At 38.4% G+C, this 25,754-nt stretch overlaps 1 protein-coding gene across 1 annotated transcript in view; it reads right to left on the reverse strand.

The window, feature by feature from the left end:
• The window catches only part of LOC128659728 (aldehyde oxidase 1-like), a 561,780-nt gene that overhangs the window by 414,698 nt on the left and 121,328 nt on the right, over positions 1 to 25,754 (reverse strand). Inside the window, 2 exon segments of the mRNA XM_053713310.1 lie at positions 785 to 929; positions 19,334 to 19,414. Of these exon segments, the coding sequence (XP_053569285.1) occupies positions 785 to 929; positions 19,334 to 19,414 (226 nt within the window).

The raw sequence follows: 25,754 nt of genomic DNA on the forward strand, positions 1-25,754 counted from the left end.
CCTGATGTGATTTTACATGCACAGCATCTCTCATTCAGATACCTGCAGTGTAACCTAAGTTCCAAAATGGTGGCCCTCATAACTTTGAAATGTATTTAGTATTTAATCTCCTTTTAAAAGAAAATTTGTTTTCTTCATTTAATTTAAACCTATACATGCTTCTAGGATTATAACTATATTTAATTTCCTAGAACAATTGGTTAAAGGGACAGTCTAGTCAAAAGTAAACTTTCATGATTCAGGTAGGTCATGCACTTTTAAACAACTTTCCAATTTACTTTTATCATCAAATTTGTTTTGCTCTCTTGGTATTCTTTGTGGAAAGTTAAACCTAGGTAAATTAATTTGCTAATTTCTAATCTGTTGAACTGCCTCTTATCTTAGTGCATTTTGATAGATTTTGACAGTTAGACACTGCTAGTTTATGTGTGCCATATAGATAACTGTGCTCACTCCAGTGGAGTTATTTAATAGTCATCACTGTTTGGTTAAAATGCATGTCTGTCAAAAGAACTGAGATAAGGGGGCAGTCTGCAGAGGCTTAGAAACCAGGTAATAACAGAGGTAAATACGGTATTATTATAACAGTGTTGGTTATGCAAAACTGGAGAATAGGTAATAAATCTATCTTTTTAAACAATAAAAATTCTGGCGTAGACTGTCCCTTTAAGCAATTTATTGGTGCTGTTATGTCTAGATATAAAGAGAAAGCACCCTCAAGACATGAAGAAAACTGGCATTTCTAACAAATTTCCATATTTTCTGATCCTTAGTAACTACTTACCAATGTTGGTATTTCCCACCACTAATGGGGCCTTTGGATAGTGGGCTCTCAATTGTAAAAGTTCATCCAAGCTGAAAGGTGTAATCCATTTAATGTTCTGTCCATAAAATACCAAGGTTTTTGGTTGTTGTTTCTCAGCAATCAACTAAAATAAGCATTAAAAAAATGTTGCATAAACTCCTCAATGTAAAAAACTAAGAAGTGCTAGAATTAAGTTACATCCTTATTCACCACAAGTTGTATGTATTAAAAACCTCAAACGGGTTCCTCAACTGTGTGGAGATTGCTAGTGTTTTATCAATAAAGCAAAATAGTACAAAAACAGGTTTATTAAAAGGAAGCTTATACCTTGCCTAAGGTAAGAGGAATGGCACATGTTTTATTGATTTAAGAGTAATTAATTTATGAAAAACTGTTTGATATCCTTCTCTATCTAATACAGGGAATTCCATATTTAGACCCATGTAAGGGTTGTTAAATCAGGGATGGAGATATTATTGGATACCAGTACCACTAGATCGCTATATGAATAAACTATTAGCTGTTCAAATGCCTAAATAATAGATTATTCACAGGTAATATTATCTGTTTCCTACAACATATATCACTTTGCTTAAAGTCACTGCAAAGCTGATTTGCCTTTTTTTATCATGTACTGGGTTTAGGATCCTCACATAAGAATTTAATTTAATTTAACTTGCTCTTCTAAACTTATTACCTACAAAGACAAGTTTGCTCTTTCCCGAGAATGAATAATGTAGTCTGCAGTTTCTCACTTTAAATTTTTTTTTTTAAATTTGTAAGAGAAAAAAAAATCACTGACACAGTATTCTAAGTAACATGTCTAAAATAGGGGCAAATGCTTATTTTAAGTTATCCTCATGCTCACCTACCCACCCACTTATGTTTATCTTCCACACCCCTATAAAGTTCCACTCCACCCAAGCTACATGAGGTCTTGAAAACAGTAGTCAACAAGCTTTTTTTCTTCTCATGACCAAACTTGTTTTCTCTTTTTTAAAATAGCTATAAAAGTTACAACTTAAGTATGTATCATTAATTGTTTTTTATTATTGAGTCTCTGTTTATGACAAAAATTATATTTAAATCTTAAAGACTAATGGGCAGCAATAACACAATGTTTACAAATAAAGTATCCTTTATTAATGTTCTAGCCTTTTACTGAACCATTTTAATCCTTATTTCTTTCATAAGGTGGTGAGAGTTCCCAAGTTAATTTCTTCTGGAATTCAACTCCTGGCCACTAGTAGGTAAAGATTTCCTAAAACTCCAAGAGTATTCAATCCCTACCACCTCACTGATTAGACAGTTTAATCTTTGCCTCCCAAGAAGTGGGTGAAGATGAGAGATGCTCCAGATTCTTCACAGAAAGTTGATCTCAGATTGATTTGCGGCCTGTGCTCTCCTTTCAAGCTGCTACTGTAAGACAGAGTGGATAATGGAGTATAGGATAGTGTCACAATTACATCAGGTAAGGAGTTAGTCACAAGCCTGCACAGGTGTCACAGGAACTGGTCCCCTAGCCTTCTCCTGTTGGGCCATCAAGATATTCCTTAAAGCATTCCTCTGCACAGTACACAGCACTGGATGTGCTTTCTACTGGAGTCATACTGCAGAGGTAAGATTAGTAGATGGGGGGGGCAACACAGGTAAAAGCTACTTTCTCTATTTGCACTCTCTTCCACCCACAAGCTATTAGCAGGCACACTGTGACACTGTTCTTCATTGCCAGGGGACAAGGTTTGTCAGTTATCCCACATTTATATAGAGGCTATAGGAATGTTTATGCAGGGGACATTTGGGGTCTATGGAGCCTACAGGTATCCAATGCCAACAATTTTTGACATTTGTTTTTCTCAGTTGTTACCTCCTTTTCTTAATACAGCTAAATGTTCATGTCAATGGCACATCAGAGAAAATTAAAGTTTCAGTCCACTTGTGCTAAGCTTCAGTCATCTCCCAATCCTATAGTAGCTCTCTGTATGGAAGTACTGGTTCTCATGATTGCGGCATCAGATGCTATTACTTTTGCTCAGTTTCACATGAGACCTCTTCAACTTAAAGGATTACAATCAGTTTTCTCAAAGGATTCTGTTGGATCCTACCACAAGACGTTCTCTTTCTTGGAGGATAAATCACCAAACCATCTATCTAGGGCCATTCTTTCTTCATCTATCTTGGACAATAATAATGACAGACGCACGCCTTTCAGGATGGGGCACAGTGTGGGGATCTAAGAGAGCACAGGGAGTTTGGTTATTTCAGGAGGTGAGGTTACCTATAAATGTGTTGGTGCTCTGTGCGATCTTCAGGGCTCTCCAGAGCTTATCTCTTCTACAGGAAGAGTCTCATCGGACAATATCATGGCTGTGGCATATATCAATCATCAGTGAGGAACACGCTATTCCTTAGTGATGAAGGAAGTATCTCAAATACTCCAGTGTCATGTTTGGGGGGTGTTCAGGTTGGAGCTCAAGTGTGGTGCTTTTAGGTTCAGAAAGCAAAATAGCCTCTTTCATCTTAGAAGAATTACAACATATAATGAGGGAGCTAAACAAATTAGGAAGATACTTAATAAACATTGGTCTATTTTAAAAGCGGATCCCCTCCTAGGAAGTCAATTAGGGAATGGCCCAGATATAACATTCAAGAAAGGGAGAAATCTAAAAAACATCCTAGCTCCGAGTAAACTGAAAAAAGGATCAGAAAATGGTAACAACAACTCTAGTTGGTTGACAAGTAAAAAAGGAACCTTTAAATGTGGCAGGTCCAAATGTGTCATGTGTCAACATATAAATAGTTCTCCTACATTTATGAACTCTGATCAGACACAAAAGTTTAACATCAAAGTTAGAAGTAACTGTCATTCCACATATGTAGTCTATCTTCTTGAGTGTGGGTGTGGCCTGTATTATGTAGGCCGCACAAAAATAAAAATAAAAAGGAGAATATATGAACATGTCCATAATATTAAAGAAAAATATCCCAAACACAGTGTGCCGAGGCATTTTATGGAGGAACACAATTGTGATCCTAGTAGTTTACGCATACAGGTGATAGATTGGGTGTCTCCCAAAGAAAGAAATAGACTGCTGAAATTGCGGAAATTAGAAACCTTTTGGATATACAAGATAAACTGTCTAACACCTAGGGGAATGAACATTGATATTGATGTGGCAGCACATATGTAAATTCATCAATCAGTGCTCCAAATATGATCTACTTACTTATATATTCACTGGAGCATATTGAAATATCATGCACTTTTTTTATACATAATTTTAAAATAATATAGAAAATATTATATTTTAATGTTTATTATAGTGTTTTTATACATAGGGACCATTTTTAAGATACAATTTAAAAGGCACTTATTAAGTCTTTTTAAATTTGTTTAAATCAAAATTTTAAAAAAATATCAATGCAATTGCGATCATGTATGAACTTTATGTCATTTATTTTTATCTATTTTATGTGTATATAGCTCTGTAATTTATCTAAGAATGCTATTCCACATGTATAACAGATGTGAAAGGGTTAAGTTTTGACATCACTTAGAAGGGGTGTTATACTTTGTTCAACTTAACTTTGATTGGTCTATCATTACTATTTATTAAGTGCTAACACAGGTTTCAACTACCTGTCCTCTTGAGAAAGCCCGTTCGTAAACGGGGGAAACGCGTTGAGGTTAATATTGCAATCTGTTTGGTGATTTTTTGAGAGTACCTGCATTGGCGGTCGACTGAGGGGGTCCAGACTTCACTTGGAGGGCTTGTGGTCTTTTGGTCCGGTCAGCATTGCCTTGCACATCTCTATAAACCAAATGCAAGTTTTATCATAAACATTGTAAGTGCAATTCTGTTTGTGTGTCATATCCGCTATTGTTAATAAACTCACTTGAATCCGGATGCGCTTTTTTGTTTCTATCTTTTATGTCAATCTTGTTGCTGGTGGAGTGCTTGAGATCTCCGCATCTGAAGAGCAGCATCGGATAGTGCCGCATATTGCGTGGCAGTGACGTCATCATTGGGCGTCTCAGAGGATCGTTGCAAGCGAGGACGCTAACACCGGAGCTCCTGTCTTGTGTTGGAGCCACAGTGGATCAGGCTATCTGACGGAAAAACTCTAGGGTACAGCATTGGAGCAAGCCTGCTATCTCCTTGGAGGACAGGCTGTGTATAACGGAGGTACTTTATCTGAACAATTGTGTTGATATTAACAGACTGCAACCACTGGCCTACATTGAGACTGTTATTTATTTATTAGTAGCCAGTATACAGGAGGTTGTAATTTTGAGGGCAGCCTTTTTAGCGCGGAGTGTTTTTCTGTTTGTGTTTAGAAGAATTTTGCCTAGGCATAATTATGCAGAAGAACAAAGAATCTTTATTGCAGATAAACAAAGTAAGAATAGACTGATACCAAACAAAGACAAGGTTCAATGCCACAAGATACTTCAGCTACTTGGTTATAGCAATGTAACAGAATACACAGGTCCTTGGGATAGCAATGCAACAGGATACACAGGTACTTCACAGTACTGGTTATTACAACAGGTAGAATCCACAGACTTAAATTAACACACAGGTCCTTGGATTAGCAATGTAACAGGATACACAGGTCCTTGGATTAGCAATGCAACAAGATACACATAGACTTCAGAGTAGTGACTGGCTTGTATAACAGGCTGAAGGATACACAGGTACTTGGATTGCATCTTACAAAACTCACAGGTTGAATTGCAGCTTACAAGACTCACAGGTTTGGAGTGCAGCTTCAAGACTCACAGGTTTGGAGAGGCTCCAGGACAGACAGACTGGTTACAGATAAATCCATATAATGTTAGAGCACCTGAATGGGGGAAGGGATAGCCCATTTATAGTTGAGCAGCCAGACAGGTGCAAGCAAGCAGAAATCACTGAAAGGATGAGCCCTATAGTGGTCCTGGAGTAAGCTGCAGCAGAGGAAATTAAAGGGACGGATACCATCCAGGAAAGAATCTGTCAGCAGAAAACAAGAAATCAGGAGTGCTGAGTTTAATCCTGGGAATGGATATTACATCCATTTTGCAGAGAACAATTGATGTATCATCTCTGTGATTCACATTTCAGGGGTGAACAACTTGGAAGCAAATTATCTCAGTCATCAATCTCTTTATCCAAGGGATTGGTCTTTTTCTTCAGATATCTTCAGTCAGATAGTCAAGAGATGGGGTCTCCGGGAGATAAACCTGATAGCTTCTTGATTTAACAACAAACTTTAACAAAAAAATCCCTATGCTAAAACAACCCCCTCTAAAAAAGACTTCTTAAAAAAAACTACACTGCATTGCCCTAAAATGATTAAGCTCTTTTGCATACAAAAAATCCTATCCTAAAAATAAAAAACCCAAGAAAAATATAAAAACCCCTATCCTAAAAATACTCCCACCCAAAAAAAGCCTATATGCTAAACCCCAATGATGGTGCTCACCTAACTTGAATCCAGCTCCTAGGTGGGCAGCTGTTACTCCAAGGTGGTGCTCCTCTTCTATCTTCATCCATGGTACTTGTCCTTCCTCCCTCGTCAGCCATTGCGGCGCTCTATTGGGGATGTCCTCTTCCTCCTGACCAGTCTTCATCCATCTTCTGATTTTCTCATCTTCAAATTTTCTGTCGACAATGTCCTCTTTATGAGGCCACCGCCACACACTGAGGTTTGGCTGCAAGGTACCCATATATATATATATATATTTATATATATATATATATATATATATATACACATTTCTATTGGCTAATTTTTTTTTATTCTTTGCCCAATCAGCATATAGAAAAAGATTTCATTCTATTGGCTGATTGGACTAAGAATTCTAAAATCAGCCAAAAGAGCTGTAAAACTTTAGGGTAATGCCCTACCAAATGCCCTTCTAATGTGAATGCCCTACCAAATCCACTTCTAAGGGCAATGCTCTACCACATGCCCTGATCAGGGCAATTTTTAGTTTAGTTTTCTTAAGATAGGCTTTTTATTTGGGGGGTGGGGATTACTTTGGATTTAGAAAAGGGATTTTTTTTTGCCAAGTAAAAGACACTTTAGGGAAATGCCTCTTCAGGGCAATTTTTAGAGTAGGTTTTAGTATTAGTATAAGGTTTTTTAAAAAAAATATTTTTATTGAGGTTATGAGACTAGTACAACAAATATGAAATACCATGAAATATAAATAACATATTATATGACAAACAGATACATTCAGGATAAAGCAAAAGTATTACAGTGGATCTGTATGGGTAGTATAAGGTTTTTTTTTTGAGGTGGGCTTTTTTTTAGGATAGGCCTTACTGTTTGTTTGTTTTTAATCTTGGTAGTGTTTTTTTATTGCAATGTGATTTTTTTTAATTTTCTGCAATTTTTTTTAAATTTTGTTTTACTTAGGGGGTGTTAGCTTAGGGGTCTGGAGGGAGGGTCAGCTGTAAGGTGGTTAAGTAGTGTAGCTGCAGTTTGAGACGGGGCATTGGTGGTTTATAGGATTAATAGGTTAGGGGATGGTTAGGTTATTAGGTAATGGCAGACTAGGGGTTAATAGTATAGCAGGGTTAGGTTGAACTGGGGGTGAGGGATCTTAAGGGGTTAATAGTTTAGTGTTGCATTACATTTATATACAATGTTTAAATTATATGCATCTTCCTGTATAATGTATATTATTTTAATTATTCCAAAAAACAAACTCCCAAAGAAATCCAAGCAAAGAAAGAAGTTGCCATTGGATACCAGGAATAAAATGTCCAAATTCTTTATTAGCTCATATTAAAAAGGTAGCGAACTCCATACAAAATCCTACGCGATGTGATAAATGATGGTTGTAAGTTCGTATACAAAAAGAACTTGACCCTAGGTAACCGTTTGTCGCCTAGTATGCTCAAAAGTGAAGAGCGTAAGAGCTTGTGGCTTCTCTTTAAGGGCACATTTAAATGTGGTAAGAGGTCCTGTGGGTCATGCAACCACATGACTGTGTCACCTTCATTTGTTTCAGCCACTAGTGCTGAATGTTTTGAAACTAAAGGATGTGTCAAGGGCAGTAATAAGTTTGCGGTATACTTGGTGGAGTCTACCACATGCTGTAGGCAATACGTAGGTAGGACTACAAGGGAGGTAGGGAAACGTATTAAAGAACACTTGTCCTACATTTCAAATGAGAGAGCAGTTTCAGCATTGTCTAAACACTTCCTTGAAGTCCATAATGGAGATGTTGGGTCCTTCAGGTGGCAGGCAATCGAGCAAATAGTTAAACCCCCGAGAGGAGATGATAAATTCCATATACTCTCTAGACAAGAGATATATTGGATATACAAGTTCGGTTGTCTGCTACCTGTTGGATTCAATTTCGAATTTGACATTATCAATTACTGGCATAGATAGATGATTATGAGATGTTCTATTTAGCTGTTAGCTATACATTTAGTATTTAGTTATCCTCTATTGATCACTAGGCCTTCACTGTGGTCTCACTATCAGTCATTATTATTATTTGTTGTTATGGAAAGAGTCACTATTTATTATATTCCTACAATAGGCCCCTTTAATATCGTCAATTGCTGTTAATCCCCTAACTCTATTCAATACGTTTTAATATTGTGTGCTTTAGGTAGCCCTTTAATAATATTATTTAACTAATATATTTTAGATGTATGTGTATTAGATGGTATACAGCAAGTGCACTCATTAAGCCATGCATTATTTGTACACTTACTCTATTGATTAGCCATTGTATCCATTCAAGTTCTCCTGTCTATATTGACATCACTCCTTTTGGATTTAAACAGGAATAGAGACAATGGACATGATCTACACTGGATTTTTCTATCTTAAATACCTTTGTTCCGGTTTCACACAATTTACTGGTCTTGTCCGGTCAAAAACACCATTGAGTTTGAAGTTTTTTATTCCACCTCATTGTTCTTATAGTATATATGTAATTTTAATAAAAAAAAATCTTCCCTACCAGTAACTATCTTGTGGGCACTAGGTTATGTGTATTTCTGTACATTAACATTGTGACTGGCTAAAACAATATACCATTTAAATTTTTGACAAGTTTCATACCTTGTCTGTGTTACCACCATCCGTTTCTGGTCTAACTTAATAAGGGTACTGTGTTTGCTATTGTTTACATATATTTCTTGTTTTGTTTATGATATACATCTTAGTTGATTTAATTTTTTTATCTTTTTATGTTATATATATGTAACATATAGTATATTCATATATCAAGAGCTTGTTTCGCTGTACATATTTACCTTTGAGAGTTAAACTTTGTGAGCACTTCTATGGTGCCTCCTATTAGGAGGAGCTTTGAGCCTTTAAATACTACACACCTGTTACTTAATTTTAAGTCTATGACTACGGTCTATTTGGTTGAAACCAGTCAGACGTTTTTCCTGTGCTCACATATGTTTTGTATGGAGTTCGCTACCTTTTTAATATGAGCTAATAAAGAATTTGGACGTTTTATTCCTGGTATCCAGTGGCACCTTCTTTCTTTGCTTGGATTTCTTTGGGAGTTTGTTTTTTGATATTATCTATGGAGTACTGGGACTCCATTCCTGTGTTCTAAATCCGAAGCAAGACTGGGCTGTTTGGTGCAATTTCGTCACACCCAAGAGGATGAGCTACAGGGCGAATTACAGAGCAGAGCTGAGCAGAGTGAGAGTGGGTAAAGTGTTAAGATCTACCTGCAGCTAAAGTACCTGTCGGGAATGACACTGTAATACTTTGCGTCCAGGTATTCCTCTGAAATGTACTGGTACTGGGAAATTAATATACAGGGTTTAACAGGATCACAATTTGCAGAACTATATACTATAATATTGGTGTGTATCACAATTGGATAATATGTTGCCACTATTGTGAGGGAATGGTAACAAGTTTACCCGTTGTGAAATTAAGTAGCAGTTATTATAGGATTGAATGTAGTCAGAGGAGATACTGATATGGTATTCCTTTAACCATAAACACTTTGTGAGAAAAAGCTCTAGGTACTTGTTTCACTGAAAGAAAAGAGTAGTATTAAATGTCCTTTGCTTGGTTTTGTATCTACCTTCTTTGATGTTGCAGGCTTGCTCTCCGTTTGTGTAAGATTCTTGTCTGTAGCGGTAATACCATCCGCTACTGTGCTGTAGAATAAGCCCACTGTTACGTCACAGTGAGGAGTGGTTTCAGTTATCCGGTCTCCGTTACATTCACAGAGCTCCGTTGTTCCTGCTTGGCGGTACTGACAGCCGTGTCTGTGTTGCAGATTGCGCCCACTGTTACGTCACAGGGGGGAGTGGATGTGGGACTCCGGTCTCCGTGTCAGTTACGGAGTGTGCTTGCGGGTAAGAATAGCTTTGAAGTGAGATCTATATACAGCATATGTTGTTTCACTCTCAGAGGTGAGTCCTGCTTGTTCTTATTGGTAGTCAGCGGATTCGGTTCTTTGGAGGTTTAAGAAACAACAACAGCGTTGTAGTTGATAGAGGGAAAACCTCCTAAGTATGTCTTTGTAAATCTCAGTTTGTAAAAGCTGATGAAAAGTCTCTTAGGTAATTCAAACACTGATTAGGAGAGGAGCACAGGATTACTTGCTGCAACAATTCACAAGGTTGCTAACAAATTGCTAAGCACCTGGTTGCAGGTGCAGTGAGGATTTGTAGTGTGTGGAGGAGGGCTTAGCTTAAAGGAACAGTCCTGACATCACCCCCTCTTCAAGCAAGTGGTCCCAACACTTGAGGTCTAGGATGATCCGGGAAACAGCGGTGAAACTGTGCTACCAGTCTGGGGGCGTTCAGATTAGCGGACGGTTCCCAGGAATTATCCTCATTCGAGTATCCCTTCCACTGCACCAGGTATTCCAGGCAACCTTTGTGGTATCGGGAATCCAAAATGTGTTTAACCTCATATTCATCCACTGGTGGCAATACTGGAGGAGGAGGTAGAATCGGTGCAGTCACTCTTATCACCCCTGCCGGTTTTAATAAGGAGACATGGAATGTGGGGTGTATTCGTAAGCTAGGTGGAAGATCCAGAGTAACAGCGTTTTGGTTGACAACCTTAAGGATTGGAAAAGGTCCTAGAAAGAGTCTACCAAATTTCTTAGCAGGAACCTGTAAACGAAGGTTTTTGGAGGACAACCAAGCACGATCTCCAACTTTATATTCTGGGGGTGGTCTACGTCGCATGTTGTAGTAATGTTTCTGTGACTCTTGGGATCGTTGTATATTCTGACGGAGAGTATTGAATGTATCCTTGAGGGTGTTGGTGTACTCATCTATGAGGGGTGAGGATGAGATTGTTGAGTCAGAGAATGAGAAAGTAGGGTGGAAGCCGTAATTCACATAAAAAGGAGTCATCTTTGTGCTGGAATTCATTGAGTCGTTATAGGCGAATTCTGCCAGTGGTAAGAGTTTTGCCCAATCGGTCTGGTGTTGGCCACAGAAACATCGAATGTATTGTTCGAGCCATTGATTGGCCCTCTCAGTCTGGCCATTCATTTGTGGGTGAAAGGAGGTGCTGTAGCGATGTTTAATCTGTAGGAGATGACATAACTGCCTCCAGAACCTGGAGGTAAACTGGGTGCCAAGGTCTGATGTTAAAATGGGTGGTACTCCATGTAGACGAACAATATGTTGTAGGAACAAGTCAGCTGTTTCGATGAAGTTGGCAACTTCGAATAGGGAACGAAATGGGCCATCTTGCTGAATAGGTCGACTACAACGAGTATTGTATTCAACTTTTGTGACTTCGGGAGGTCCACAATGAAGTCAAGTCCTACATGCTGCCAGGGCTTCTGTTGTATTTGTATGGGCATAAGGTACCCGAAAGGTTTATTGGTCTCGTATTTGGAACTTGCACAGATTGAACATCCACGTATGTAGTCCGCTATTGTATCTTTCATTTGAGGCCACCAAAAGCTTCTGGAAATATTTTCATGTGTTCTTTGAACTCCCTGATGACCAGCTGCAGGTGTGTCATGGTAACACTGTACTATACTGAGCCGTGATGAGGGAGATACGTATCTTTTGTCATCATGGTAATATAATCCATCTGAATGTTTTTGTAAACTGTATTGCGTGATCTCATTATGATCAATGGTGTTTTTTTCAAGTGGTATAAGAAGTGAGGAGGTAGTTGCTATGAAACATTCAGGAGGGATGATTTGGCCCATTTGAGGAACGTTCTCTGGTGGCAGATCTTTTCTAGACAAAGCGTCAGCCTTCCCATTAAGTTTTGCAGGTCTATACGTGATAGTGAAATTAAATCGTGTAAAAAATAGACTCCATCTCGCTTGACGTGAGGAGAGGGTCTTGCTTGTCTGTAAATACTCTAAGTTTTTATGGTCCGTTATTATCTGTATGGGTTCTTCAGTACCTTCTAGTAGGTGTCTCCAGTGTTCCAGGGATTTCCTGATGGCTAATAGCTCTTTCTCCCCGATGGGGTAATTAGTTTCAGCTGGAGACATAACTTTTGTGAAGTAAGCGATGGGATGGATAGGAGAAGTGGAGCTAGGTCGTTGGGACAGAATCGCTCCAATGCCATAGTCCGAAGAATCCACTTCTAGTATATATGGTAGAGTGGGGTCAGGATAGCGTAATAAAGGAGCTGTAGTGAAAAGAGTCTTGAGATGATCAAAAGCTTTCTGAGCTTCTGTATTCCAGGAGAAATGAGAAACGGTTCCAGTTAGGCTTGTTAGAGGTTTCGCTATTTGTGAGAAATTCTTGATGAACTTTCTATAATAGTTTGTGAAACCTAAAAATCGCTGTAATTCTTTCTTGGTTTTAGGCTCTCGTCAGTTCTTAACGCTTTGTACCTTTGTCTCCTCCATTCTTATACCCTCTGGACTGATGTAATATCCGAGGAATGACAGATGTGTTACATGGAACAGGCATTTTTCCGGTTTGGCGTAGAGGTGATAATCTCTGAGTCTTGCTAATACCGAGCGAGCATGTGTGACATGTACCTGGAGATTATTGGAAAATATGAGGATATCGTCAAGATATATGACCATGCAGATGTCGAGCAAATCTCTGAAGATATCGTTGACGAAATGCTGAAAAGTTGCAGGGGCGTTGCAGAGCCCGAACGGCATTAAGAGATATTCGTATAACCCATACCTGGTCCTGAAGGCAGTGAGCCATTCGTCGCCTTTGCGTATTCTCACTAGATTGTAGGCTCCGCATAGATCGAGTTTAGTGTAGATTGTAGCTTGGTGAATTCTTTCAATGAGCTCTGGTATGAGGGGAAGTGGGTAGCGTTTTTTTATTGTTTTTTTATTCAATTCACGATAGTCGATAATGGGCCTCAGTGACTTGTCTTTGTTGCGTACAAAAAATATGCCTGCACCAGCAGGTGACGTCGAAGGACGGATGAAACCTTTTTCTAAGTTTTCTTCAAGGTAATTTTTTAAATGATCCAACTCAGGTTTGCTGAGGGGATAGAGGTGTCCTAAGGGAATGGTTGCCCCAGGTTGTAATTCTATTGGACAATCATATTGTCTGTGAGGCGGTAATGCTTCAGCCTGTTTCTTACTGAAGACGTCTGCGAAGTCTGCATACTCTGTAGGTAAACTCAGTACTTCATCGCTGATGTTGAGTACTGACTCCATGTCGGCTTAGCAATATGTAATACCTTGCGTCCAGGTATTCCTCTGAAATATACTGGTACTGGGAAATTAATATACAGGGTTTAACAGGATCACAATTTGCAGAACTATATACTATAATATTGGTGTGTATCACAATTGGATAATATGTTGCCACTATTGTGAGGGAATGGTAACAAGTTTACCCGTTGTGAAATTAAGTAGCAGTTATTATAGGATTGAATGTAGTCAGAGGAGATACTGATATGGTATTCCTTTAACCATAAACACATTGTGAGAAAAAGCTCTAGGTACTTGTTTCACTGAAAGAAAAGAGTAGTATTAAATGTCCTTTGCTTGGTTTTGTATCTACCTTCTTTGATGTTGCAGGCTTGCTCTCCGTTTGTGTAAGATTCTTGTCTGTAGCGGTAATACCATCCGCTACTGTGCTGTAGAATAAGCCCACTGTTACGTCACAGTGAGGAGTGGCTTCAGTTATCCGGTCTCCGTTACGTTCACAGAGCTCCGTTGTTCCTGCTTGGCGGTACTGACAGCCGCGTCTGTGTTGCAGATTGCGCCCACTGTTACGTCACAGGGGGGAGTGAATGTGGGACTCCGGTCTCCGTGTCAGTTACGGAGTGTGCTTGCGGGTAAGAATAGCGTTGAAGTGAGATCTGTATACAGCATATGTTGTTTCACTCTCAGAGGTGAGTCCTGCTTGTTCTTATTGGTAGTCAGCGGATTCGGTTCTTTGGAAGTTTAAGAAACAACAACAGCGTATGTATGTCTTTGTAAATCTCAGTTTGTAAAAGCTGATGAAAAGTCTCTTAGGTAATTCAAACACTGATTAGGAGAGGAGCACAGGATTACTTGCTGCAACAATTCACAAGGTTGCTAACAAATTGCTAAGCACCTGGTTGCAGGTGCAGTGAGGATTTGTAGTGTGTGGAGGAGGGCTTAGCTTAAAGGAACAGTCCTGACAGACACACAGACGGGTCTGAGGGTACGAGTGATATGGCGGATAGAATTTATGAAGAATCTACGGTAACATAGACTGTTAAGTTGTTTCCTACTTGTATTATGAGTAGAGTCTCTCATGTAACAGGGGCAGTTTATCGCTATTAGCGGACCTCTGTGTATGTTAAAGAAGGGAATACACTACCTATGACACACTGATTCTTTTCTATCACCATGGATTCAGTTCTTTTCCAGCCCTCGACAACTTATTAACTTGATCTGCTTAATATACTAATATATATCCTCCTTTACTACCCTGCTAACTCTGCATGCTGCGATTGGTAACAGCTCCAGGCTCTAGTTTGCCCACATCACATCATTTTGAACTGTTTGCTGTGTTATTATTTTAATTATTGTATAGAATTTAAACAGCTTTTTTGTGTGTTCTTTTTATTATTTTAAACATAAATATATAATTTACCATATATAATTATATTATCAAGATGATACATTTTCCGCTACTGTCTTTTATAACATAATTATATATGGTAAATTATATATTTATGTTTAAAATAATAAAAAGAACACACAAAATAAAAAGATGTTTAAAGTCTATACAATACTTAAATTAATATGCATTATACAAGAAAATGCATATAATTTAAACATATATAAATGTATTGACATAGTTCCTATAGTTATAATAGGAAGTTTTTTTTTGTCGTTATTAGTTAAGTATAGCGAAGACATGACGTAGATGTAGACGTTCTGTTGAAGTTAGCTGGGTGTTTTAAGAAGTAACCTGTATTTTAATTGGGATTCATTGCCAGTAGTGTAATATATTCCAAGGAAAGCCCTGCAGGCTAGGTTTAGGGTTTCAGACATATTTTCCAGTGTGAGGGAGGTAGTGCAGGTTCAGTTACAATTACAGTGTCTATGCAGAAACCTCTTTTTTTTCTTCTTCAGTGAACACACTGTGTTTGCTGTGTAGGAACACTTTACATAAAGCCCCCCTCTGCTGATAGTGCCGATGAGTGGCAATGTCTGTGAAATTTTGCAGAAGCCGCAATCCTTATTATTTTTCTTGTCAGCACTTTGCAGGTCAGACTTTTTTTTTATTTTTTATTGAGGTTAAGAAAAACACAATACAGGGTATCCACTTGCATAAGCCCTCAACCTGTAAGGGCAAATTATCAAAGTATACAATGCTGTTCATATGCGTAATAATACGACACTATTCTGAGGCATAGGACATATAGGAATACCATTGTGAGGTATCAAGAATAAACAAACCATATGTTAAAGAACAACGGGATGACAAATGAGCATAGAAATACATAAAAATAAACTATCATTGAATACAATAGCGTAGTCAGCTATCTCTGTGGTACCTTTAGTAAAGAATAAAAAGAAATATAAAATACAAATCCTCAGTTTTCCACCTCCAGTCATAAGTGAGGTCACTTTGAACCTCCTAACATATAATCCCTTTTGGATCTTTTAAGTATTATTGAGACAAGTTAAACATAACTATATCATATCCTTCTAGTAGATAAAGATTATCCAACTATCATAGATTGGGGAAGGGGTACTGACTTTTTAGGAGTAAAACACTCAATTTTAAAAGTATAGGAAAAGAATTCTATGGAATCTGTGTTCTGCTGTTTATTAAATAAACAAAGATTTAGGGGGGTGGAGCCAAATTTAGAGGAGCCACAGATACAGAAGGGCAAAGCTAATGAAATTAAATAAGGGTCAATAACTAGAGTTTTCTCTAATCTCTAGACACATATGAGCAATTTAACTAAATGTAACAAATAAACAGAAATATTTCATCCACATATATGGAATAGCTTGCAAACCTAGGGGAGAATTGATGGCTTAATATATACAGCTCATAAACATACATAACTAAATTACGTCTGCTGTAGAGAACTGACTTCAATGAATCCTTGCCTCCCCTCTAGTGGTGAAAATGAGAATCTACAGTTTGTCACCCAGTAAAATATGTTATAATCCCCGTACTGTGTCTTAAGAAATTTGAAAAGATATCTTAGACAGCCTTAGAAAAAATTCTTATTACGGACTATCTAGCATAAAATAAGATATACAATCCCTGCCCTATGTATCTCAGCTATATTCTAGTAGAGAGAAGCATATTGTTAGAATTTCACTAAACATCACAAATAGGACTTGTTGCATATGCCTATATAACAAACTACAAATATGATCCCAGAAGTATGGTTGAATACTTACAATTACTGCAAACCAGCTATTAATTGACGTCAGTTCAGTACTAAGTCCTGCTACCTAAGCATGGGCCCTATACCCAAGCAGCATGCTGGCAAGAATGCATAAGTATTAAGCAGCAGAAAGATTCTAATATACTGGCAAAAGCTAAATTTATGTAGCCTAGTGCTGAATGACTGACCCCAAACATTATGTATTATCAAAGGAGACAAAAAAAGGGAGTAATTTAAAAGAAAACAAGACATGTAGCCATATTATTAGAGTCCTATATACAGAAACCTGTAAACACTATTACACAACGAAGTAATGGGAGTAGAAACATAAGGAAAACTAAATAGGGAGTTCAAAGTTTAAAACTTAAACTATGTCAATATCTTCTTTTCATGGCCAGTAGAGTTAGTAAAGTCAAACTATTCCAAGTTTATTAGCTGATAGACTGGTGTTATTCTTTTTCCTGGCGGACTGTGAGCGGGACAGTGGAGCATACGTGGCCAAAGCGTTAAGGCTCTTCATATCCACCTTCTCCCCCATATAGGAGAGTAATAATGACTCTGGCCAAGCAAACTGCAAGTGTGCAGACAAAGTGTTAGGGCTCTTCACCTCCAAATTCCCCCACATATAAAGAGATGGAGGTCCGATCTTTGAATTGCCGCTCTTGTCCGCTAAATTGCACGTTAGGAGAGCAAAAGTAATTGTACCTTGATCCAAGGGGTTGGCCGCATCCCACAAGAACCAGGCTTGTCCTACAGGGTGAAAGTGCTGCTCCCTACCTTCCCTCTGGGTATCTGTGAGTAAAGGTGTCGAAGAGATCAAAGAAGTACGAGTTAGAGGCATAGAGGTCTTTGCCCTCCTAGCCATATGTGATACAAGACAGCTGTATAGGTCTCTGAACAAAGTCTCCTTAAAATCCAAAAAGAGGGCCCGTATGGTCTTTAGATTGTCCTTCATGTTGAAAGACAACGGAGCAGGCCCCCAACGTCACGCTGCCCAAAGTACCTGCAATCTATAGTAGACGCTCCCTCCTGGATGTTGCAGGTATATTTAGGGATACGTGCCGATCGTACTTCTGCAGACTGGTATCTCCGGTCTAAGTTTAAGAGGTACTCAGTGGGTACATCTACGCATTAGTGGATTACCTTGTGGTTGGGAAGATGGTTGTTCACATACAGTCTGTGTACCAGGTTTTCCAATGAATCTTAATTATCTTCAATAGAGCATATTTGTCTGAGCTCAAAAGTAGACGATAGCAGACACAAAAGTTGGTAGAGTATCTGGAGTAAATTTTATCTGAATCTGATGGTCGAAATAGCAGGTTTGATGTACAATTTCAGCAGAGCTGAAGTAATATGCGACCTATCAGTTTCTTAGCTCGCTCTGCCCCCCAGCCCTTTTTTTAAAATTTATCGACAGACGGACTGGGAACCTGGCAAACCCAAGCAGGCAGTTTCTCGTCAGTTTGACAATGTATTGAATGTATGTGATTTGTGCTCTACAGTTTTATTTTTAGGCTTGTTATGATGTTAGATAATCAGTTTATTTATTTTTCAGGTCCATGGAAGGGTCAGACAACTTTGGCTGTTACTCTAGTTTCATGGTTGACATTTTTGATCCATAAAGCTTACATGGTGGTGGGAAAGTATCCTCCATATCATTCTGCCATATCAGTTTCTACTTTCTGGATTTTTAAAAATGAGGCTTCAGTAGAACAAATTTGTAAGGCAGCAACATGGTCATCCCTGCATAGTTTTACTAAATTCTACCATTTTGATGTTTTTGTTTCTTTGGAAGCTGCTTTTGGTAAGAAAGTTCTCCAGGCAGAAGTGTCTGGAAATTAGGTGCCTGCCTTTTCAAAATTGTTATCCTGCCCTCATTACTCATTGACTCCACATCTTGGATATTAGTTTCCCAGAAATAATGAACTCATTGATTCTCACCACCCTATGAAATAAAACAAATCTATGCTTAACTGATACATTCATTTCTTTTGAGGTGGTGAGAGTCTTCCCCACTTTATTTGTAATTCCATATTTGCACCTCATTTCCCTGTTTCTGTCCTTTCCTACCTTGTTTTCTCCTTCTTGGCTACACATTAAACTGGCTAATCAGTGAGGTGGGAGTACTCTCTGAGTTTTGGGAAATCTTTGCCTCTCCCAAGTGGCCGTGAGTTGAATCCCAGAAGTAATGAACTGGAGGACTCAGACCACCTCAAAAGAAATTCCTTTATCAGGTAAGCATACATTTTGTTTTTTTATAGTTAAAAAATGTTTGTTTCATGAATCATATTTCACATCCAAGATTATGGGGCCTATTTAAGTAAGTGTGAGCGGACATGATCCGATATTGAGGATCATGTCCGCTTCACAACGATAAATACCGACAGCATACGCTCTTGGCATTTATCATTGCACCAGCAGTCCTTGTGAACTGCTGGTGCAATACTGCCCCCCTGCAGATTCACGGCCCTTCGACCTCTAGCAGGGGGTGTCAATCAACCCAATCGTCAGAGCAGGCGGACAGGTTATGGAGCAGCGGTCCTTAGTCCGCTGCTTCATAACTTGTGTTTCTGGCGAGCCTTCAGGCTCCATACAGGGCATCAAGCTCCATACGGAGCTTAATAAATATACCCCTATGTCTTATTAGCCATATATATTATGCCAAAACTATATCTGTATCTGCCTGTAGGTATATATACATATTTAATTAGCAAATGTTTTTGAATAATAACTTACAATTAATTCAGGTGGGAATATAAATTCCTGGGATGGATCCAAAGGCAGAAAATCATCTTTGTTAAACAAGAGGTTTGATGCCTAAAAAAAGCATAGAGTTAAAAAGCCAATTACAAAGAGAACATAATATGAAATTTACTAAATTCAATGATTGTTATACCCTCAGCTTCAAATGATAAAAATTTGACATCAGTGTATTTATATAATTTAACTAAAGAACTACATGCACTAGAAGGAATTAAAGTCACAGTTACAACCACTTGTATATATCTAAATACTACCAAGCTGAAGGTGCTCAGAGGTGTGAATATTCAAATTACTAATAAAAAATAGGGAAAATAAGAAAATAAACAAAAAATAAACAAATAAAAAAGGGGGCAAATAAAAAAGCAAAACAGCTGCCCCCTAGACACAGCAATACCCTTCCTGGCACAGAGCCTAAATACATAGAATAAATAAATCAGCATAAGTTTCAACAAGGATCAGGGGCTAATGCATCTATCAATACCTATACATTTATTAATCAACCAAATAATGTAAAAAAAAAATAATTCAAAGCCAACTAAAACTCCATAAAAGAAATTGAACTCTTAATTATACTTCAAATAATATTTATGGGAGCTCCCTTTTGTAATCCAAGTGAGAAATTAAATTGGTTTTAGGTAGTAATAGGCAAAATCCAACAATTAACATCACAGGTTATGTATAATAAAAGGTCCTTTTTTTCACAGCTTACTTGTTATCCACCGGTTGTCACTGCATCACCATATATGGTTCATGATTCAGTTGCTCTCCGCTGATTACCACGGCTTCTGACAGCTGGAGATATATCCATGCGTGCGAAAGGGTTATGCAATGAACATACATCTATTACCAACAATTAAATTCACTGATTGTCCCGGTCCTTTGAGCTCTTATTCAGCACGGCCACCAGTAATAGGGATCAGTAGTAGACTTGTGCGGTTCGTTTAGTTTTCAAGTAGTTAAAAAATAATTTTGTTTCGGCAAATTAGTTTAGTTAAGTTTAAAAAAATAAATAAAAAAATGTTTTGGGAAATTAGTTATGTTACGTAAAATGCATATGAATAAAGAATGGATCAGAGAAAATGAAAAATGTAACTTAACTAATGTCCCGGCGATTGCCAAAACAAAGTATATTAATTCGCTATCACCCACGCCGCCACTAAATAAAGCTATTAACCCTTAAACCACCGTCCCCCCACATCACTAACATTACCTAAACCTATTAACCCCTAAACTGCTGCCCCCACATCGCCAACACTAAATAAATCACTAAATAAAGTTATTAACCCCTAAACCGCTGTTCCCCAACATTGCTGACACTAACTAAACCTATTAACTCCTAAACAGCACCCCTCCCCCACATTGCCAACACTACCTAAACCTATTAACCCCGAAACCGCCGTTCCCAAACATCACCAAAACTAACTGAATCCCTAAAGTATTAACCCTTAAACCACCGCTTCCCGACATCGCTGACACTAACTAAACCTAATAACTCCTAAACCCCACCCCCACACTACCTAAACCTATTAACCCCTAAATCGCCAGCCCTACATCGCAACAACTTAAATTAAACTATATTAACCCCTAAACCTAACCCTAAACATAACACCCCCTAACTTTTTAGCATAATTAAAATAGGCCTAAATTAAAGTTACAATTATTAACTAAATAATACCTATTCAAAACTAAATACAAACTTACCTGTGAAATAAAAATACAACCTAAGCTAACTACAATATAGCTATTAGTTATATTGTAGCTAGCTTAGGTTTTATTTTTAGTTCACAGGTAAGTTTGTTTTTATTTTAAAAATAAAAAACACTAAAATTGCAACAACAAAAAAAACCATTACACAAAATAACAAGTGAAATTATCCAAAACAATAAAAATTATTAGTATTCTAATACCCCGTTTAAAAAAAAAAAAAAAAACAACACTCCAAAATAAAAAACCCTAATCTATAATAAACTACTTAAAAGGGCCTTTTGTAGGGCATTGCCCTAAAGCTCTTTTGCTACAAAATAAAAGCAAACACCCACTAAAATTACAAACCCCCACCCCACCCAATCCATAAAATAAAAAAACCTATTCTACCCATTGACCTGAAAAGGGCATTTGTAGGGCATTCAGCTCTTTTACTGCCCTTAAAAGGGCATTCAGCTCTTAATCTAAAAAAAAAAACCACTCCAAAAAAACCTTTTAAAAAAAATAACACTAACCCCTCTTTAGGTATGCACATTTGCTGAAGTCCGGCTTGAACGATCTTCATCCCAGCGGCTCCATCCTCATCCGGGTGGCTCCATCTTCATCCATCGAGGGACCGGCATCTTCTTCATCCCTGCGAAGGCGGAGCGGTTGATGCGCAGAGACGGTGGTCCATCGATCCAACGTAGAGGTCCTCTTCATCCGATTGTCCGACGTACATTAATAATTTAAATGCAAGGTACCCCTTTTATACTGGGGGTACCATCGCATTCCTATTGGCTGAAAAATTTAAATCAGTCAATAGGAATTGAAGCTGCTTAAATCCTATTGGATGTTCAAATCAGCCAATAGGATTTAAGTAGCTCTCATTCATTCCTATTGGCTTATTTGAATCAGTTAGTATAGGTATTATTTAGCTAATAATTGTAACTTTAATTTAGGTCTATTTTAATTATGTTAAAGTTAGGGGGTGTTAGGTTTAGGATTAGGGGTTAATATAGTTTAATTTAGGTTGTTGCGATGTGGGGGCCCGCGGTTTAGGGGTTAATAGGTTTAGTTAGTGTTGGCGATGTTTGGGAACGGCAGTTTAGGGGTTAATAGGTTTAGTTAGTGTCCGCAATGTTTGAGAACGGTGGTTTAGGGGTTAATAGGTTTAGTTAGTGTCGGCGATGTTTGGGAACGGCAGTTTAGGGGTTAATAAGATTAGTTAGTGTCGGTGATGTCCGGGAACGGCGGTTTAGGGGTTAATAGCTTTATTTAGTGATTTAGTTTGCGTCAGCGATATTGGGGAACTGCGGTTTAGGGGTTAATAGGTTTAGGTAGTGTTTGCGATGTGGGGGGAGTACGGTTTAGGGGTTAATAAGTTTAGTTTGTGTCTCGATGTTTGGGAACAGCGGTTTAAGGGTTAATATGTTTCGTTTGTGTCGGCGATGTTTGGGAACGGCAGTTTAGGGGTTAATATGTTTAGTTCGTGTTGGGGATGGCAGTGTAGGGGTTAATAGCTTTATTTAATGATTTAGAGTTAGTGTCTGCGATGTGCGGTTTACATTAGGAACAATGAAAATTTCCGAATATGAATAAAGGATTTGAAAATTCGGAAACTAATATATTCATTTTCGGATTTTTCGGGATGTGCCGATTCCGAAATTCAGATGCATCCGAATCTCTGAATTGGCCAAAATTTGGCCGAAAAACGAATTCTGATGAAACAAAATGCACATGTCTAATCAGTAGTAACCACCATTCAATAATCTGCCTGGAGCAGTGGAGTAGCTGCTTTCGCACACGTGGATACATCTCCAGTGGTCAGAATCTGTGGTAATCAGTGAAGGTCAACTGAATCATGCCATGAGTAAATTAGCGGTGGAGCCCATAACCCAAAACGTTTACCTGGTCAATTCTAATAGGCCCATTTATCAAGCTCCGAATGGAGCTTGAGGGCCCGTATTTCTGGCGAGTCTGAAGACTCGCCATAAACAGCAGTTATGAAGCAGCAGTCTAAAGACCGCTGCTCCATAACCCTGTCCGCCTGCTCAGAGCAGGCGGACAGGGTTATGGAGCAGCGGTCTTTAGACATCGCCACAATTCAACCCGATCGAATATGATCGGGTTGATTGACACCCCCCTGCTGGCGGCCGCGAGTCTGCAGGGGGCGGAGTTGCACCAGCAGCTCTTGTGAGCTGCTGGTGCAATGCTGAATACAGAGAGCGTATTTCTCTCCGCATTCAGCAATGTCTGTCGGACCTGATCCGCACTGTCGGATCAGGTCCGACAGACATTTGATAAATAGGCCTCTAAGTTGTATTGTCTGTTGGAAAGCTATTTAAACTGACAGTTTATGTGCACAGGATGTGCTGGAAGGGGATGGATAGCAGCATCTATTTACCCAATACTGAATGGAACTAAACTACCTGTTTACCTTATATGAGGGGATTTGCATAGGTATAGGGGAAACAAGGCCCTTTCAGTATACAAAATCTGTGATGCAATTGTTGGATTTTGCCTATTACTACTTAAGCCCAAAATAATTTCTCACTTGGATTACAAAAGGGAGCTCCCATAAATATTATTGGATAAAAGTAATGCAGTATAATTAAGGGATTCATTTCTTTTATGGACTTTTAGATGGATTTGAAGATTTTTTACAATATTTCAGTTGATTAATAAATTGATATGTATTGATGCATTAGTCCCTGTTACTTGTTGAACCTTATGCTGATTTATTTATTCTATGTATTAAGGTTATGTGAAAGTAAGGGTATTACTGTGTCTAGGTGGCAGCTGTTGTTTTTCCTTCTTCCCTTTATATATACAGACATCCCAACTCTTCCAGAGTCTCCCGCATTGTAATAGCGGCTTCATGACGCCCGCAAATTAAATACAATATCCCAGACACTCACTCTCTTGGTTTCTCCAGAGCTGGTCTTTCTGAAAGACGGGCTCTGGAGTATCCGAGAGAGCGAGTGACACAAGCTGTGTTCTGTCCACCATGGGGATAAGCCTGCTGTAAACAATACGCATGCACAGAACACTGGCTTCAACTCCTAGCCTCTACCCTCTCAATGCCATAATGCTGAGCATACAACAACCGCATGCTTTTTACTGATACATGATGGTACACCTTACTAAAAATGAATCTTAATCAACCTGCAGTCAGACAGGTAAGGACACTAAACCTACATGAGCGTTGAAAGTCTTTGCAGGTTTTAGACATGTTGATACATAACTATAAATAAATAAATAACTGTTTTATGTTAAATTTAAACCAGTCACCTTGTCCGGAAGAGTCAGTAGCTTTTATGGCTTTAGCTACCACAGCACTTGATAAACACTGTATTAGTTGTGCATTTTACAAAAATATCCCATACCATGAACAACATAACCTGTCTCAGAAAAATGTTAATAAATCAACTATATATTCAATAACAATTTCCTAAAGATTTGCTTGAGTTTGAACAATATACTGACTCTTACGAGGTTGAGACTTCCAACAAAATGCTCAAATCTGCCAAACAAGCTGCTGCAAAGTACAATGAAACGGCTAGATTATGAGTTTTGCGTTATAGGCTATGCGGTGCTAACGAGCAGTTTTCCCTCACCGCTCACTTACCTACAGCGCTGGTATTACGAGTTTTTACAAACCCGTCGTTAAAAGACAAGAAGTGAGCGTTGAGCAAAATGTTGCTCATTACCGCACTCCAATACCAGCGCTGCTTAAGTCAGCGGTGAGCAGGTCGTACGTGCTCGTGCACGATTTCCCCATAGGAGTCAACGGGGAGAGCCGGCTGAGAAAAAGTCTAACACCTACAAAAAAGCAGCGTAAAGCTCCTTAACGCAGCCCCATTGATTCCTATGGGGAAATAAAAGTTATGTTTACACCTAACACCCTAACATGAACCCCGAGTCTAAACACCCCTAATCTTACACTTATTAACCCCTAATCTGCGCCCCCCGACATCGCTGACACCTACATTATACTGATTAACTCCTAATCTGCTGCTCCGGACACCGCCGTCACCTACATTATAGTTATGAACCCCTAATCTGCTGCCCCCAACATCGCCGCCACCTACATTATATTTATTAACAACTAATCTGCCGCTCCCAATGTCGCCGCCACCTACCTACACTTATTTACCCCTAATCTGCTGCCCCAAACGTCGCCACCACTATAATAAACATATTAACCCCTAAACCGCTGCACTCCCGCCTCGCAAACATTAGTTAAATATTATTAACTCCTAATCTGCCGTCCCTAACATCGACTCCACCTACCTACATTTATTAACCCCTAATCTGCCGCCCCCAACGTCGCCGCCACTATACTAAATGTATTAACCCCTAAAACCTAAGTCTAACCCTAACCCTAACCCTAACACCTCCTAACTTAAATATAATTTAAATATATCTAAAGAAAATTACTATCATTGACTACATTATTCTTATTTAAAACTAAATACTTACCTATAAAATAAACCCTAAGCTAGCTACAATATAACTAATAGTTACATTGTAGCTAGCTTAGGATTTATTTTTATTTTACAGGCAAGTTTGTATTTATTTTAACTAGGTAGAATAGTTATTAAATAGTTAACTATTTAATAACTACCTAGCTAAAATAAATACAAAAGTACCTGTAAAATAAAACATAACCTAAGTTACACTAACACCTAACACTACACTATAATTA

The sequence above is a fragment of the Bombina bombina genome, chromosome 1, assembly GCF_027579735.1.
Source record: "Bombina bombina isolate aBomBom1 chromosome 1, aBomBom1.pri, whole genome shotgun sequence".
NCBI lineage: Eukaryota > Metazoa > Chordata > Amphibia > Anura > Bombinatoridae > Bombina > Bombina bombina.